The sequence below is a fragment of the Moschus berezovskii genome, chromosome 8 (genome assembly GCF_049115385.1).
Source record: "Moschus berezovskii isolate FMDL1 chromosome 8, NW_MosBer_1.0, whole genome shotgun sequence".
In the NCBI taxonomy this organism is placed as follows: domain Eukaryota; kingdom Metazoa; phylum Chordata; class Mammalia; order Artiodactyla; family Moschidae; genus Moschus; species Moschus berezovskii.
The window spans coordinates 97,908,306-97,925,456 of NC_142467.1; the positions used below are offsets into that span (position 1 = coordinate 97,908,306).

At 54.1% G+C, this 17,151-nt stretch overlaps 2 protein-coding genes across 7 annotated transcripts in view; both read right to left on the reverse strand.

Moving 5' to 3' along the window:
• The window catches only part of CARM1 (coactivator associated arginine methyltransferase 1), a 44,037-nt gene extending 39,474 nt beyond the window's left edge, over positions 1–4,563 (reverse strand). For 2 of the 3 annotated variants that reach the window (XM_055428883.2, XM_055428882.2), the window contains exon 1: positions 4,074–4,549. In XM_055428883.2, the coding sequence (XP_055284858.1) occupies positions 4,074–4,293 (220 nt within the window). In that variant the 5' untranslated portion in view covers positions 4,294–4,549. Of the gene's footprint in view, positions 1–4,073 lie in introns of all 3 variants that reach the window. The other variant, XM_055428881.2, reaches the window with a different exon arrangement.
• Positions 4,564–5,524: 961 nt separating this feature from the next.
• On the reverse strand, positions 5,525–16,245 carry C8H19orf38 (chromosome 8 C19orf38 homolog). Of its 4 annotated transcripts, none has more exons than XM_055429516.2 (7): positions 16,112–16,245; positions 14,515–14,823; positions 11,897–11,989; positions 11,060–11,087; positions 10,289–10,326; positions 9,031–9,065; positions 5,525–6,136 (listed from the first exon to the last, which is right to left on the reverse strand). In XM_055429516.2, the coding sequence occupies exons 1-7, from the start codon at positions 16,140–16,142 to the stop codon at positions 5,999–6,001; spliced, it is 672 nt and encodes a 223-aa protein (XP_055285491.1). In that variant the 5' UTR covers positions 16,143–16,245; the 3' UTR covers positions 5,525–5,998. The 4 variants fall into 4 exon arrangements, with proteins under 4 accessions (XP_055285491.1, XP_088695129.1, XP_088695132.1 ...); XM_088839003.1 differs by having other exon boundaries at positions 5,525–6,142; XM_088839006.1 differs by lacking the exon at positions 10,289–10,326.
• Positions 16,246–17,151: the final 906 nt, after the last annotated feature.

Genomic DNA, 17,151 nt, shown 5'->3' on the forward strand with positions numbered 1-17,151 from the left:
AAGAACACTGGAGTGGGTTGCCATTTCCTCCTCCAGGGGATCTTCCTGACCCAGGGATTGAACCTGCGCGTCTCCTGCATTGGCAGGTGAATTCTTTACCACTGAGCCATCAGGGAAGCCCATCTCCCAGCCCTGCCACCTGAGGCAGAGGTGGCAGCCGTGGGGGGTCCTTCTCCCATCTGCTGGGGGTGGGAGGCAGCTGGGCAGCCCCACAGCACACAGGACTTTCTACTAGAAAAGCCAGCTCTTCACCATTCCACACCAATAGCATCACTGGTGATAACATCTGTAGACCAGCCTACCCTTTACGGCCGGACTCCCTGCTCCACTTCCCCATATTCCCAGGCCCCCGGTGGCACTATTCTCTCTGCAGTGGAGGAAAGTGAGGTCATGTGCAGGTACCTGTCGCTATTGGTAAGGAAACAGGTGTCGCGACAGGTGACATGGCAAGTTCAAGGCTGAGCAGCCGGCGATTCACACCAGTCCGATTCTGTGCTCAAGACTCTCGCCTCCCAGACGTGGGCACAGGGAGACTCATGTGGCTGTCTTGGTCCACCGCCACCCTCATGCCCTGCCTTGACCCCCCACACACACTCGAATGCCAGGCATCTGGGGGTCTCCAGTGGCTCACAGGACCCCGCCTCATGAAGGACAGGTGAGCAGAACAGAGTTCCTGAAGCCTTCTCACCTGGCCAAAGCATGCAGGTCCCAGAAGGGTCCAGTTTGGGAAATGCTGAGTCCAGGGATGGAAGTTCATTCCAAGAGAAGGCCTGAGGCTCCCAATAGCGCGGTTTGCCCCCAAGTCCCCCCAGAGGCCAGACCACCTTTGCCTTTTCCCAGGGCACCGTGGCCAGCCGTCCACGCCCAGAAGGCCCAGCCTGCTCGCCCATCCAAGACTCTGCACTCCCCCGGCAGACTTTAGAGCAACTGGGAAGCAGCACTGCCTCGCCCTGAGGCTGCCAACTCTGAGGCCCTCAACAGCCCGTTACGGGAGCAGAGGCTGCCTCCAAGGAAGAAGAGTTCGTTCCCTGAGCAAACACGCTGTGCCACCAAGTCTTGTCATCACCTCCATCCTGCCACTCAGGAGACCGAGGCACAGAGCTCCCCAACTACCTGCCGGGCACCAGTCCAGCCCACACATATGCCCAAGCCCTAACCCCCAGAATCTGTGGATATGACTTCATGTGGAAAAGGGATCCTTACAGACATAATTAAGGATCTAAGATCATCCTGGCCCTCCCAGGTAGCTCAGTGGTAAAGTCCCCACCTGCCAATGCAGGCGACATGGGTCCGATCCTTGGGTTGGAAGATCCCATGGAGGAGGAAATGGCAACCCACCCCAGTATTCCCCTAGCAGGTTACAGTCCATGGGGTCGCAAGAGTCAGACATGACTTAGCACCCACCACTGACTGAATGAAGATCATCCTGGATTTAGATTCCAGATTCATGTGTGCGTGTTCAGTCACTCAGTCATGTCCGACCCTTTGCCACCCCACGGACTGTAGCCCGCCAGGCTCCTCAGTTTACAGGATTTTTCAGGTAAGAATACTGGAGTGGGTTGCCATTTCCTTCTCCAGGGGATCTTCCCAACCCATGGATTGAACAGGCATCTCCTGTATCTCCTGCATTGGCAGACAAGTTCTTTATCACTGAGATACCTGGGAAGCCCCTAAATCCAGTGACAGGTAACCTTAGAGGGAAAGAAACAGAGACACAAGGAAGCCACCATGTGGAGATGGAGGCAGAGACTGGATTTCTGTGGCCTCCAGCCAAGCAATGCCTGGAGCCACTGGACACTGGAAGAGGCAAGAAAGGATTCTCCTCTAGAGCCTCTGGAGTGCATGTGGCCCGGCCAGCACCTTGCCTTTGGACTTCTGCCCATGAGCTATGAGAGAATACATTCCTGTTGGTTTAAGCCACTCCGTTTGTTAAGCAGCCCTGGGAAACCAATACAACCAGGCTCAGCCAAGACCAGAGACCATGCTCTCCACTCCATGCCAGGGTGACTTGGGCATAAAGGGGACAGAAATTATCTCAGGTCCCTGAGACTTTGTCATTCCAGACTGAGACTCTTGGTGTGAGAAATGCGGACATTCTCCTCTTGAAGATCACTTCAGTTATGAATGACCTCCCCAAACAGAAGTGTTCCCTTATTATAACTAGTAACAATTCCAAGTGTATCCACAAAACAAAAGCAGGAAAGTAAAAACTCTCCTGGAGGGGCTTTCCTGGTGGCTCAGTGGTTAAGAATCTGCCTGCCAATGCAGGAGACATGGGTTTGATCCCTGGTTCGGGAAGATCCCACATGCCTTGAAACTAAATCCCTGCATCACAACTACTGAGCCTGCGCGCTAAGAGCCTGGGAGCCAGCACTGAGCCCATGTGCTGCAACTACTGAGGCCCAGGTGCCCTACAGTCCATGCTCTGCAACAAGCTGAGCCCCGCAACTAGAGAACAGCCCCCGCTCACCACTGCTACAGAAAAAGCCAGCGCAGCAACGAAGACCTAGCACAGCCAAAAGTAAGTTAAAAACCACATTAAAAAATTTAACTAATAAACCTCTCCTAAAGAAAGATATGAAGAGAGTATATGAGAACGTTCTGTACAATCTTCCTAGTAATTCTATAAATTCTATAAATCTAAGTCTGTCCTAAAATCAAAAGAAATTTATTTACCAAAGAAAAAGCAACTCCCCTGGAGCTCGTTTGAGGATCAGCACTGGGACCCTAGTTTGAGAGACAATGCCTTACTTGGTGCTGTGCCCATTCATGTATATAGAATGAACGGCAGTGTTTATGATCTGGGGGGCCCTTCCGAGCTTAAGTGTCTGTCCTGAGCACTGATACCCACCTGGCATACTCTTCTCTCCCCTCATCTGGTCCAAGAAGACCCAGCTCTGTCGGAGCAAAAAGAGATGTGATGCTGGGTGGGAGGAATTCTGTGTGGGAACCAACTGCTCCACACACTTCCCTTCGGAAAACCCCATGCCCAAAGTGGCAAAAAGCTCACACAAACCACGACCAGGAAAAGCCTTTTCAGTGACACCAGGAGAACATCCGAGCAAGCGACCGGGAGAGACAAAGCTGAGTGCAACAGAAGAATAAAACGTGAATGAGAAGAGAACAGATAAGAACAAGAGAGAACAGATAAGAGTAACAGGAGGAAGAGAAACGATGAACTACAAAGACGCGGGGTCTCGGCAAACACGTTTGAGATCTTTCTCCCCCACACACACCGAAATGTCAGTTTAGAAACTAGCTTCTGAAAATGTAACCAGTTTCTCACATCCCCAGAAAGGAAGATCGGGGGACCGTGGCGAGGGAGGAGGCAGTGTTACATCGTACTTCGGAGCTGGGCATCAAGAAGGGGCCCCAGCCGTCCACGTTTCTACGAGGCGCACACTCAGCGGCTCCCACCACCCTCGCAGGGACCTTCTCCCTAGATCTACAAGTTTCCCACTCGGGGGTCGGGAATGCCAGGTCCTCCAGATGATTGGAACAGGGTCCTCCAGGCCGCCCTAGACTGGGCACCACTTTCCAACCGTCCTTAGCAGTCCAGAGGGTCCCCTGGATGGCCCGAGGCCGTCCACACTCCTCCCCTCCTCCCCGCCACGGCGGCCACACCCGCCCCCAGACTCCCATCTCTCCCACGCCCAGGCCCCCTGCCCTCCCACCCAGCCCCCACACCCCCGGCTTCTTCAGAATTCTTACCTTCCACTCTCGGCCCCCACTTCCTGCCCACCCTCTCCCAATCTCAGGGCCCTCACTACTCCCCCACTTCCCGCTTCCCTCCGTACTCGGGGCACCTCACCTCTGGCCACCACGCACGCCCTCTTTTCTCTTTCTGCCCCTTGACACCGTTCCTCCACGGCCCTCACTCGGGGGCCCCCCACACACACCCAGCTCCCTCGGCTCGGCCCCACAGACCCCACATCAGGCCCCCACGGAGCAGGGCCCCTCACCCTGGGAACCCCAGGCACCTCGCCGCGTCCCTCCCGGCCAGGGTCCCCCCCCCGCGGCCGGCCTCGTGCGCAGCCCCCGCGCGCAGCCCGGCCCCGGGGCCCCGCACTCACGGCTGTAGAGGGCGATGCCCGCCGCGTCCGGGCCGGCGCGCACCTCGAGGCGCAGCGCCTGCTGCTCCGCGTGCCGCTGGATCTCGCCGTTCGCGTCGCCGATGGTGAGGAGGCGGGCGCCGGGGAACACGGACACGGCCCCGCAGGGCCCCGTGACACCCGTGCCGGCCGCCCCCGCGCCGCCCACGCCCGGCCCCGCCGCCGCCGCCGTTGCTGCCATCTTAGATCCGGCTCCAGGCGCCGCCGCCGCCGCCGCCGCCGCCGCCGCCGCGCCCGGGCCCAGGCCGCCGCCGCTGCCGCCGCCGCCGAGCAGGCCGAGGCCGAGGCCGAGGCCGAGCCGGGCAGCGCCGCCTGCCGGCCACGCGCCGCCTCGCCGCCACCGCCGCTGCGGCCCGGCCACCGTGGCGCAGCGCCCCCTGCAGGCGGCTCTGGGCGCTGGGCGGGAGCACGCTAGGGGGCGGGGCCGGACCCCCTCACCCCGTCCCGCCCCGCGCGAAGGGGCGCTGCTTTGTGAGGTGACTCCGCGGCCCAGGAACTGCAGGGAGGGAGCGTACGTCAGGGGTGATGCTCGGCCTCGCGGAAACGCCCCTAGACCTAGGGCCCCGCCCCCAGCTTGGCGTGGCCCGAACCGACGCGCTTTGTAATTCCGTGCGGCGGCGGAGGCCCAGGAAGGGCGGGGCCCGGAGCTCGCGCCAGGGGGCGGTGCTCGGCCCTGCGGACCCGCCCCCGGGCCCCGCCCCACGCCGGCCGCCGCGCTATGAGGCGGCTTTCTTGCGGGGGAAACGGCGGGGGCGGGTCTGACGCCTGCGGCTCGGCTGCGCCCCCGGTCCCGCCCGGCTTTGTGAGGCGGCACGCAGAGGGGCGGGTCCAACTTCGGAGAGGCCCCGCCCCTATACCGGTCCAGCTCCCCCCACACCAGGCCTTGCTTTGCGAGGCTCTGGTTTCTTGAGAAGGGCTGGAGTGGCGGGGACAGACGTAGGACCACGCCCCAGCCTGTGGGCCCACCCCCAGCGCGCCCGCTTGAAGAGCAGTTTGAGCCGGGACTTGGCCTCTGAACCGCGTCTTTAACATGCTCTCCGGCACTCAACGGCTCTTTCTCTTTTCCCCTTCCCCCAGTGCCCTCCTCCTCCGTTCTTGGCCCTTCACTGTCTTCTACCCACAAAAAACTCGGACACCCCTATCCCCTGACCCCCTCATTCACTCTTCCTTCCCCCAGTGATGACTGGCCAGTGAATCCACTACTCCAGGGCCCCATTCTCTTTCAGGGTTTCCAAAGGAGCTTGAGGCCCCTTGCCTCACGTAGATCTCTTCTCCCGACACCCCCGTGGCCCTCCCCAGACACCACCCTGACTGCATATACTTGAGGGGTACTTCTCCCTTTCCCCCGGGAATCAGTGATTAGACATCAGAGGTCCTGGGCTTGAAGGACTACACTCCATAGAGACCTTGGGAACAGCTCAAAATTATTATAATTAATAACTTAGGCATGCCAGCAGGGCACACAGAATGTACCCCACCCAGGGTACCCTATGTTCCAAAAACCCAGTCAGGTTGGCCAAGTCAGGTGTGATGGGAGGGAGGAAACTGGAGAGGTGTGTGAGGCTCAGATTCATAACAGCCCAGCTAAAGGCCAGAAGGGATCCTAGCATCTCCTCCCCTGGTAGGTTGAGAAGCTGGAAATCCTGAGATGCTTCCTGCTTTCCGTCCACCCTCCAGGTCGATGCTTTCACCCCCTCTCCCACTCCTGCTTCTCTGCGAGGAAGGTCCCAAAGCTAGGGATCCCCTTTGTTTCTTCAGTTCCCTGAGAAAGCAGCAGTCAGAAGTTCCCAAAGTAGTCCTGTGGAGGGACCTGAGGCCCTACACAGCCTGGCCAGCTCCAGGGGGAGGGCTGAACAGAGGCCACGCAGACAGAGAGAGGGGCTCCCCTAACAGGCCCGGAATGTGCTGAATTCAGGGGGCTCAGGTGAGGATGACGTGGAGGTGGGCCTCTTCCGGGGTCCAAGTGTCTCAGTGGAGCCTGAAGGAGCATCCACGTTGGCTGCATCTTCTTCTGAAGTCATTTTCTTTGTCCGTAGAGGGAAAAATAGAGAATGAAGTAATTTGGGGTTTCTGGATCTTGAGTTGCCCCATTTTCTGAGGCTGAGACTCCCACAAATCCATCAGGTCTCACCTCACTGCCCCCCTACACACACACACAGACACATCTGCACACAAACACAGTTGCAGGCCCCTGATCCTGCCATCTGTCCTGTTTTGCTGTCTATTGAGAAGGGAACCAGACAGCCTGGGTTCAAATCCCAGCTACACCTCTTCCTAGTGGTGTGATCGATCTCTTTATGTCTCAGTTCCCCCTTTTGTACAATGGGGAAGAGTGGCAGTACCCTTCCTCCTGGGGTGGCTACGACTCATAAAGATGAACACTGTATGGCATCATTTCTGTATAAAAATCCAGAATAGGCAAATCCACCAAAGTGACAGAAAGCAGAATGGTGAGTGCCAGGGTCTGAGGTGGGAGAGTCGTTTAATAGGCAAAGAATTTTGTTTTATTTTGGCTGCACCTCACAGCTTGTGGGATCTTAGTTCCCCGTACAGGGATTAAACCTGAGCTCCCTGCGGTAGAATGGTGAGTCTTAACCACTGGACCACCAAGGAATTCCTTGACAGGGTTTGTTTCCAAGATACACTTCTGAGGATGATGATGGTAACAGTTGTACAACAATAGGAATATACTTAATGCCACAGAACTGTACACTTAAAAATGACTAAAATGGTACATTTCATTTATATTTTACAATGATTCTTTTAAAAACCTAGAAAAAATCACTAGAACTTACTGTTAAAGAAAAGAACCATCAGTGCATAACAGTGTGGTTAGCATGCTGTCATTTGTGTTAAAAAGAGTGAGAATACAGCTTTGCTATTTTTGCCTTTGCTTGCTTGTATGTGCAAGAAGTTCCTAATGGTCGTTTACCTGCATGTGTGTGTGCAAAGTGGAGACCAGTGGGTGCAGAGGGATTAAGAAATAGAAAAGAACTTTATGAATATAGATTATAGATAATTTTTACATTTGGATGTATTTCCTAGTCTATATACATTTATATTTAAAGTCTCCAGGACTAGGATACTAAGTTATTTTTTCCTTGTTTTTTTTTTCTGTCTTCGCATCGTTTCATTTTAAATGCCTTTTAAAAGGGGGGGGAGGGAAGCAGAAATCACCAGGCTAGTGCCTTGAGCAGTGTGGCTTCTCAGGGAGGGTTTTAGAACGTGCCCTACCCTCCAGGTTTTTCTTAACAGCTTGTTCCCTGAACTGAGACCTCAGAGGACTGGACAGGTCGGTGCCAAGCGCCTTCCTTCCCACCATCTGTATACCAGTGACTGAGGCCAGTCTCCATCTGCTCTGGAGCATCACTGGGTGAGGTGGCCCCTCTCTTGTCTCTCAAGGACTCCACCACGCTTCCTTCTCCCTCCGCCCACTCATCTACTCCGAAATCAGTGCCGTGTTTCCCATCCTCTGAATCTGACCTGCATCTGTTCGCGCCTCCCACCTCCGCTGCCAGCACGCTGGACCAAACTACCCACTACGTCTGGCGCCTGAACCATCTGAGCTGTCTGCGCCTGGTCCCCGGGTTCCTGTCATCCCACGGCCCTCACAGCTTGTGCTCGCTGCAGCCACCAGAGGGCGCCCGTGGGCACGTAGAGTGGGTCATGTCTCTGCTCCAAACCTTCCAGGGCTCTCACTTCACTTGGGATAAAAGTCAAAGTTCTGCGCAGGAACCCCCTCTACCCCTCACTCCTCTGCACCCCAGTTCTACTGGGCCGTGTGGAGAACGTGCCCTGAGTCTGGATCAATCCTCCACAGCTATCTCCTGCTTGTCACTTATCTCTTAGACCTCCCAGATCTCCCATCTGAATGTGTTAGCTTCCTGGGCACCCCCTACCCCATGTGCTATCGTCTGTCTCCCCCTGTGGAATTGAAGCTCAGGGGGTGAAGGGTCTCATCTTGTTCTTTTCCAGATGCCCAGGAGGGCTATGTCAAACCCAGCCAATCCTCCCCCCACCGCTACTTCCTACAGTGGCGCCCCAAGCCAACTGACTCCACCCCAGACTCCCTCACTACAGTCCCAAAGCATCCATTCATACAAATAGGACTCCTGAGGCCACCTCAAGTGGGACCACCTGCACCCCAGACCTGTACCCATCTCTGCATGGAGAGAAGCTAGCTGGACATTTTTTTGTTTCTGTGTTTGGCCACACCGTACCTTGAAGGATCGTTTTCCAACCAGGGATAGAACCCATGGCCCCTGCAGTGGAAGTGCAGAGTCCTAACCACTGGACCGCCAGGGTATTCCCCTAGCTGGACGTTGTCTTCATCCATGGTGTCCATGGGTCAGATGTCTCTAATTTACTGAATAATAATTACCCCAAGGCCACCACAAAATGCAGCTGTGCAGAGGAGATCCACAGACTGGGTTTCAGATCCTAGCCAGGATGCTATGTGATCTGGGAGAGCAGTGCCTTGCTACACAGGAGGTGAGGAGCAGGGGTGGGTGTGAAGGTTGAGACACTCCTCCCCCAAAAGGGAATACATGTTTGGACAACTAAGCTGAAATTCCTGAAACTGAATATGAAGGTAGTCTTCTCTTTATACCAGACTGTCATAAGGCTCCATGACTCCAGGTCGTCTTTTGTTACCACTGTGAGTGCAAAGGCAGTGCTGACAACCAGGGGCCTGCCCACTGCCCGACAAAGCCCTGGACAGCGTGGCTACCTCCAATCCCCTGGGATTTTCCAGAACCAACTCTCAGCTCAAAAACAAGCCCTGCTCAGTGATTCTGGGCTTTTCCAAGGCCCTAGAAGTCCAGAGACAACAGGTCAGCCCAGCCCCCCTGGTAGCCCCCATCTTCCTGTGGTCAGAACAGGAAGCAGAAAACTGGATCCAAGAAATGGGATGACTTACCATGATGGTAAACAGGGAGTTGTCGAAGGACATGTCTGGAACAGAAAGAGAAGAAGACCAGGGTGGGGGCCAGTTCACATTTCTTGCTTACCCCCCACTTCCCAGGCCCTCCCCACAAGGCCATAGGCCCTAAATCCACCCAGGGGAAGGGCATGGAGTCCATCACCCAGCAATCTCTTTGTCCGCCTGCCAGCCCATTCTGCAGAGTGAACAGCTGCAAATTGAACTGTGTCCCTCTTCTGCTCAGAATTCTCCTAGGTGACCTCTGGCTGCCCTCTGGAAAATGGGTGCCTCATCTCATCTCCTGCTTTCCAGAATACTTCTCATCTCCCCCTATCCTGAGCTCTCCCACTAATTGCCCACCCTTCACCCAGCTACTCCCTGTTCCCCCCTATAGTTCTCTGATTTAAACACCACTTCCTCCGGGGACCACCCTCCCAATCCAGACAGTGTCCAGCCTGTCATGGGCTGTTTCCCCACTGGAGTATAGGCTTGTGGACAGAAATCACCTCTGTCTTGGTTATCTCGGGAGCCCTCAGGCTTAGCACATAGTAGATGCTCAATGAATACGGGAAACAATGAAAGAAGTACAGAGAGTGGAGTTTTCTGTGTGTAGGGCCCCTTCCTGGGCATCACACCTCACAGGCAGGCTCTCTCTCTCTGCCCCCCTGGTGGAAGCCGGCAGAACAGCACATTCTGGACCACAAGTGGGGCTCCATTAAGGGCTGTGCTAGGCACTGGGAAAGTTGGGTGCCCCCGTGATGGACAAGACAGTTCAACTCCCCACCCTCTTGGAGCTGATGGTCCAGTACTGGAGGTGAGTATCATACACCCAAGCATGCAATGACTACTTAGTTTGTGTCTACTGAGGGCTAAGAAGAATGACAGGGTGCTGGGGGAATGTAAGTAGAAAGAATTGATCCTGCCTAGGGAGTCAGGGAAGCCTGACCTTTAGATGGAGACCACGCAGGGAGGAAAAATATTTTAGGCAGAGGGTGGGATGAGTGAACGGCTTCAGGATAGGGCAGGGAAAGGTAAGAGGTGAAAGCTGTTTGCACCAAAAAGAAAAAAAAGACAGGTGAAAACTGTCTGGAGGGAAATGAGGGGGGAGGAGGAAGGGAAAGAGGAGGAGCGAGCGTTCTGGATTCTAAGGGAAGTGAACAGCTGTGGATGTGGTTCAGCAGCAAGTAGTGAGACCCGACAGCATTTTGAGGCAGTGACTCTGCCCAGGCAAGGACAGGAACAGGGAGGCACAGACCTGTGGTGGTGATGTTAACCCAGCAGGATTCTCGCTCTCTGCAGAGGGATTCGGGAGAAAGTGATGACTTGTCTCAGGCAGGAGGCTCCTTCCGGGTAGCCCTGGCCCCAAGTTTGATCCTTCCTCCCTACCCACCTTCTCCCCGCCCCAAACCCCTCAGATGGAAATTCTTTTGCAGGAGCCCCACAGCCAGGTGAAGTCAGGATTTGATCACTGGGGTTACTCTGCCACCTGGCAGCAAGGTGTTCGCCTCCCTCTCCAAGGGGAGAAACCGAGGTTGGGGCCAGTGGATAGTTTCTGATGCCCAAGAACCAGGGCCACTGTCTTCAGGCTACACATTGGGGGCTGCACAACGCCAGGGGACACCCACTTGCCTCCCCCGCACTATGGATTTCTAGAATGATGACTGAACAAATTTTGGCAACTGGCGATACAGGAATGCGAGGAAGGCTCAGTCTCCTCATCTGTTAAAAGGGGTCATTCATAGAGCCTATTTCCAGGGCTGATGAGAGGATAATGTGAACTCAAGGTCCAGAGTGCCCAGCACAGAGTGGAGCACAGCGCGGAGCACACCTAAAGCGCTTCCTAAATATCACCTATTTTTATTAACCCGCCCATCCACCAGAGGGCGCTGTTTAAGATGGCGCCCTGAAAGTACCCTTCTGCCCCTCAACCCGGCCAGCTCTTCAGTGCCCATCAGAAACTCCTGCCTTGGGACTGAAATTTTTCCCCAAAAAACTACCCTCTGAGGGTCTCCAGGGATGTTCTCACCGTCTCTTGTTCAAGTTTTTTACTTTAACTGGGAACAAACAAACAAAAAGCATTTGTTAGATTTTGTTCCTGGTTATAAAAAGCTAAGAAACCAAAAAGGCGTCTTGTAGGTTTGCCACCCAGCCTTGCCTTCTCCCCTGGCAAATGCCCTCTCAACAGGGGAGCTACCGAAGACGCTTTTCCCTCCCAATTACATGAGTCATGTATGTTGGTAAAAAACTTCAAGCAAGGTACAAAACTGTAAAAAAAAATTCTTTTTAAATACTGATTTCAGTGGGTGCCAGAGGCTGGGGAAGGGGGAACGGGGGTCAGTATTTAATGGGGACAGAATTATAGTTTAGGAAGATGAAGACATAGATGGTGGTGATGGTTGTAGAGCAGTAGAGGTTAAAATTTAAGAACTAAACCTTTTTAAAAAAAAAAGGAATTCCCCAGTGGTTCACTTTCATTACCAGGTGCTCAGGTTTGACCCCTGGTTGGGGAACTAAGATCCCACGAGCCCCACGGCATGGCCAAAAATATTAAAAAATAAATTTTATTTTTATTTTTTTTTGTGATTTTTTTATTTGTAATAAAAAATAAATTTTAAAAAAGGGTTAAATGGCAAATTTTACATCATGGACATGTTACCATATATATATGGTATATATATATATATATATATTCCCCCCTGCCCACCACCGTCATTGAAATTCTGAAAGGTTCCTCACTGATAAGTTTTTGAAGTAAGAACTCCCAATTGCGTGCCTCTGTGCTCCTAAAAATGGGTGTGAGTTGGAGTGCAGTTTAGTGCATTTGCAAGTTCTGGTGAGCCACGCTTTCTCTGCCTGCTGTTACCTTTCCTGATGATCAAGGCAATGATCACCAGTCCAGCGAAGAGGAGAGTGGCTCCAGCCAGGCTCAAGGAGAGTGCCAGGATCCAGGTGGGCACTAGAGGAAGATGGGAAAAAAGAGATTGGGTAGGCCATGGAATTGTGGGGGTGCAGGGAGAAAGTGGGACTCCTGGCATACATCCGGGCTGCCTTTAGAGAGACAGCCCTCCCCCTATACCCCAGAAAACATTTGGTTTAGGTACTGCAAGGAGATCCAACCAGTCAATTCTAAAGGAAATCAATCCTGGGTGTTCATTGGAAGGACTGATGCTAAAGCTGAAACTCCAGTACTTTGGCCACCTCATGCGACGAGTTGACTCACTGGAAAAGACTCTGATGCTGGGAGGGATTGGGGATGGGAGGAGACGGGGACGACAGAGAATGAGATGGCTGAATGGCATCACCGACTTGATGGACATGAGTTTGAGTGAACTCCGGGAGCGTGCTGTGATTCATGGGGTCGCAAAGAGTCAGACACGACTGAGTGACTGAACTGAACTGATAGCTAGACCTTGGGGATCTAGCAAATCTGTCTGGTCAATTAGCATATTCCCTACCCCTGGCTAATCTAATTGGTTCAGGGAGTGGCATGTTGCCCAAGTTGAGCCAGTGAAACTAATTTCTGGACTTTGGCTAGATTTCTGGGAAGAGAGGCTTACTCCTCAAGTCAGCATTGCAAAGCTGGTAGGATATACATCTGGAGCTCCAAGGTATACAATTCTGACATCATGAGAGGGAGAGCCTGCCTAAGAATAAGACAAGCAGAGCTGAGAAGTGGCACACGATTCCTGACATCGTTGAGCACCCGGATCCAGCTAGCCATGCCGGAAATCAGTGCCATGAACAAATTTCAGTTCAGTAAACCAACAAATCCCCTTTTGTTGCTGAAGCCAATTAGAGTTCAGTTTTCAGTTACTTGTGGTCTGAAGAGTCTTGCTGGCTGGGTAACAGGGTCACACAACATCCATCCCCAGCCACATGGTGGACTCTGAGGCCCACACAGAGGTAGCCACAGAAGCATGAAGCCCCAGCTCCAGAGTTTATGTCTCTGCAAGAGATTTGGCTGCCCCTCCCTGGAGAGAGGCAAGGAATCTCTCAGGGGAGCCAGGAGGAGATGCCCAGAGCCCAGTGGAGGTCAGGAAGTAGCCAGGACGGGAGGAGAGGCGCTCACTTGGGTGTTCTCAGTGTTAGCCCTTGTTCATTCTTTCATCTGGGGCAGGAGAGCTGTTTCCACCCTACTCTGAGACCACAGGACCAAGGTGAGAGAAGGCGGCCTTTGATAGCGGAACTTGAGTCTGGGGAAGGACACAGAGAGTGTTCTGTCACCACAGCCTGTGGGTCTCTACTGGCTACAACCTTCTCTTTGCAGCAGGAAAGTTCTGACTGCTGGTGACGCAGGGAGTCTACCCCGAGGCTCCTCCCTCCTACTCCTTGATCCAGCCCCCACTCCTGGAAAGACCAGAGCTCCCAGGGCTTCAGTTGTACTCAGACAAAAAGCCCGAGTCCTTGCTGCAGCCACAAGGCCCTGCATGATCCTCCTTGCCCCCCCCCCGCCCTCATCTCCCCCCACTTTCCTCTTGCTTGCTATGCTTCGGCCATATGGGGCACCTCCACGTCCCTCAAACACACCAGGCACGCTCCAGCCTCAGGGCCTTTGCACAGCCAGCTTCCTCTGCCTGGAACCCTCCTGTGCCAGACAGCCATGTGGCTGGCTCCTCATCCTTCAGGCTCAAACATCACCTCCTCAGAAAGACCTTCCCTGATCACTCTCCTCTCTATTTAAAATGACACCCTTGGGAATTCCCTGGTGGTCCAGTGGTTAGGACTCTAGCACTTGTACTGCTGGGGTCTGGGTTCTCTATCTGGTTGGGGAATTAAGATCCTGCAAGCCATGTGGCACAACCAGAAAAAAAAAGATGCTCTTCACCAAGCTGTATTTCATCCCTGTCACTTCCCTTGTCCCCTACTAGCTGACTGAATATTTACAAAACTCCTTATTTATCAACTGATGTCCACTGCCACCCCCTCGTACTGTGCGAGAGGGCAGGGACTTTTGTTTCATTCACTGCTGAGCCTGCAAAGCCAAGGACAGTGCCTGGTACATAGCAGATACTCATAAATATTGTGGCCAGTAAGGAAAGGTGCTGCTAAGGGTGGAGGTTTAACGTCTGGACTTCAGAGGCCAGTGGAACTCCACCTCTGCCGCCTGCTGGCTGAGTGACCTGGGCCAGCCTCTTCAGCTTTTGTGCCCCAGTTTCCTTATCTGGAAAATGGGAAGAATGACTGTACCCATTGCATATGGTGAAAGCGAAAGTGAAGTCGCTCAGTCGTGTCTGACTCTTTGTGACCCTGTGGACTGTGGCCTTCCAGGCTCCTCCATCCATGGGATTTTCCAAGCAAGAGTCCTGGAGTGGGTTGCCTTTGCCTTCTCCATTGCATATAGTGACTGAGGATTAAACAAGGAAAAGAAACTCCTGGCAAGTTGGAAGAGTGATGACTCGCAGGTGGGGAAAAGAATGCCTACAAAGGTTTGGCCATGAGAAGATGGAGCCTGGGCAGTGAGGGCCGATGGGAGGGACTCACCTGGGAAGGAGACGTGCACAGGCTCGCTGAGGTTCGACAGCTGGGGTTGCCTATTCTCGCCAAGCACACTATACTGGCAGCAGAACGGTCCCCCTCGAACTTCCCTGCTGCCACCGCTCAGGTTGAAGATGACCCTGAGCTGGTCCTCGGGGGCTTTCAGGAGCTCCACCACCTCCCCACCTTGGTACAGTGTGAAATTCGCCCCTGGGAAACCCCTGGGGGCCATGCACGAGATGTGGATGGGGTCCTCCTGACTGCTGGGGTGTGGGGGTACCAGCATGATGGATGGCGCCGGGATCGCCAAGGAGCCTGTGAAGCAAGATGGGGGAGGTTAGGTGGGTGGGTGGTTAGAGCAGAGGCCAGCCTGGCTGTGTAGCCTTGGGCAAATGCTCACCCTCTCTGGGCTTTGGTTTTTATGTACAACTGGAGGCTAGTTGTCCTTGTGTGTGCGTGCTATCACTTCAGTCATGTCTGACTCTTTGTGGCCCTATGGACCGCAGCCTGCCAGACTTCTCTCTCTGTGGGATTCTCTAGGCAAGAATACTGGGGTGGGTTGCCATGCCCTGCTCAAGGGGATCTTCCTGACCCAGGGATCGAACCTGTGTCTCCTGCATTGGCAGGCAGGTTCTTTACCACTAGCACCCCCTGGGAAGCCCCTAGTTGTCCCTACCCTACTGCTATGTTGAGAGGATCAAGCGCCCAGCACATGGTGAGAGGTCATGTTGTTGGAGTCGTTCTATTACAATAGCTGTGGATGTTACACAGCATCACAATTACACTCGTATTACTTCTATCAACAGCACTGACCATGTGCCAGGACCTGTTTAGGCTCTGGGGACAGAGCAGTGGATGAGACAGACACACAGATGAACAGACAAGACATGCCTGCCTGCCCTGGGGAGCTGACATTCTCAAGGAGACGAGGGTGATGGCGTAGCCAGAGAGGGCTTCCCTGAAGACACAGCACGGAAGAGCTGGGAGCAAGCATTCTAGGCAGAGGGACCATCTCAGGCAAAGGCTGGAGGCTGGAAGGGGTGTGGGGTGCTCAAGGAGTCCAGGTGGCAGGAGGTGGGGGTGATCGAGGGGAGAAGGGGAGGGCAGAGTGATTTTATCTTGTTTCCCAGGCTGTGATGAGGGATACGATTTCAGGGCACGGCTTCCTGCAGGAGGGACCAGTGTCTCCCCAGCTGACCCAGGTTCCCGCGTGGAGTGTCTGGCTCAGGTGAGGTCGACACAAGCCTTTCCTTATCCAGTTTCCCTCCCACGCTCACCGACCCACTGGTAGAGCCTCCTGCTGCCCCAGTCCTGGAGGTAGAAACCTGCAGAGACCAAGCAGGGCTGAGTCATGGGGTGTGGGCACTGCTGTCTCCAGTGGGGTGGCGTTTATAATACCTGTGATGTGAGGGTACTGAGGCCCCACCAGAGACGTCCATGCTCCGGGGGCATTTCCAAGGCTCTGGGCAAATCCGTCAGGGCTCAGCCTCCCCAGCTCCTGATCTGTGTGCACACACCCTTCCCCGCCGCCCCCCAGCAGAGACAAGGTGGTGGATGGAGGGAGAGGAACAGTGTGAGGGGTGGCACAGGGACATCAGCTCACCGGCTGCAAACAGCAGGACAATCCAGGGCATCTCTCCTCCCGCGTTTGGTCAGGAAATCTGGCGGAGGCTAGGGTGGCCCACGGCTTGCTGCCAGCTCCTCCTGTGAGGCCAGAGCAGGGAAAGGAGAACCAGGGCTGATTTGAGCTGAGTGTTTCCTCACTGGCAGGAAATTGCACACACACACTGGGCACCGAAAGGGACTCTCTCCCCTCCCCACCCCTTCCACAGACGCTCATCAGAGCCTGGCACCTCACTGCTCCTTGGGGGCCCAGGTTTAGCAGATGGGAGGAAAAGGTGGATGAGATGGTCCAGTGTGTGTGTGTGTGTGTGTGTGTGTGTGTGTGTGTGTGTTTATTTTTCCCTAACTGGGCATGAGGAAGCACAGGGAACGTGGGTTGTATGGGAAACCCAAGCCAAGTCACAAAAGGTGGCCCAACATGTGCCCAAAAGTTGAAATGTGTGGGGTGGAAGTTGGTAGGGCATGATGATTAGGGCTTGGCCTCTGTGACCTCAGGCAAGGCACAGTCCTTCCTGGACTTCCGGGCAAGTCCTCTGCTTGCCTCCTGGAAAAATGGGGCTAAGACTCGTGGACACTAGCTCTAAAGAACTTATGGGACAAAGTATATTGGTTCGTGAAGTGTGAGTGTTCATAGGGTGAGGCCACACAAGCTCCTGTGTCTCAGGAGCTTCGCCAGTCAGGTGAAAGGAAATATTAGCTCCAGAATGGAAGAAATGACATTGTTTGCAGCATAAATTGCCTCCTATTGATAGCCAGGAAATTTCCAAAGGTCTGTCTTACCAACCTTGGTCTCTAAACATTTCTGGTCAAGTCTACCAGGCCCACCTGGCGGTTTACACCCAGGAAGGATGCAAGTGTGTAGTTGCCAACATTAAAAAGGATCATTAGAGTGGACTTTTTTCTTTGGCTACGCAAAGCTGATTTCAACCTCAGGACCTTTGCATGTATGCCATCATCCCAGCATGGAACACAATTCTGTTTCCCTGGTCAAATCCCACTTCTCCTTTAGGTCTTAGGGGA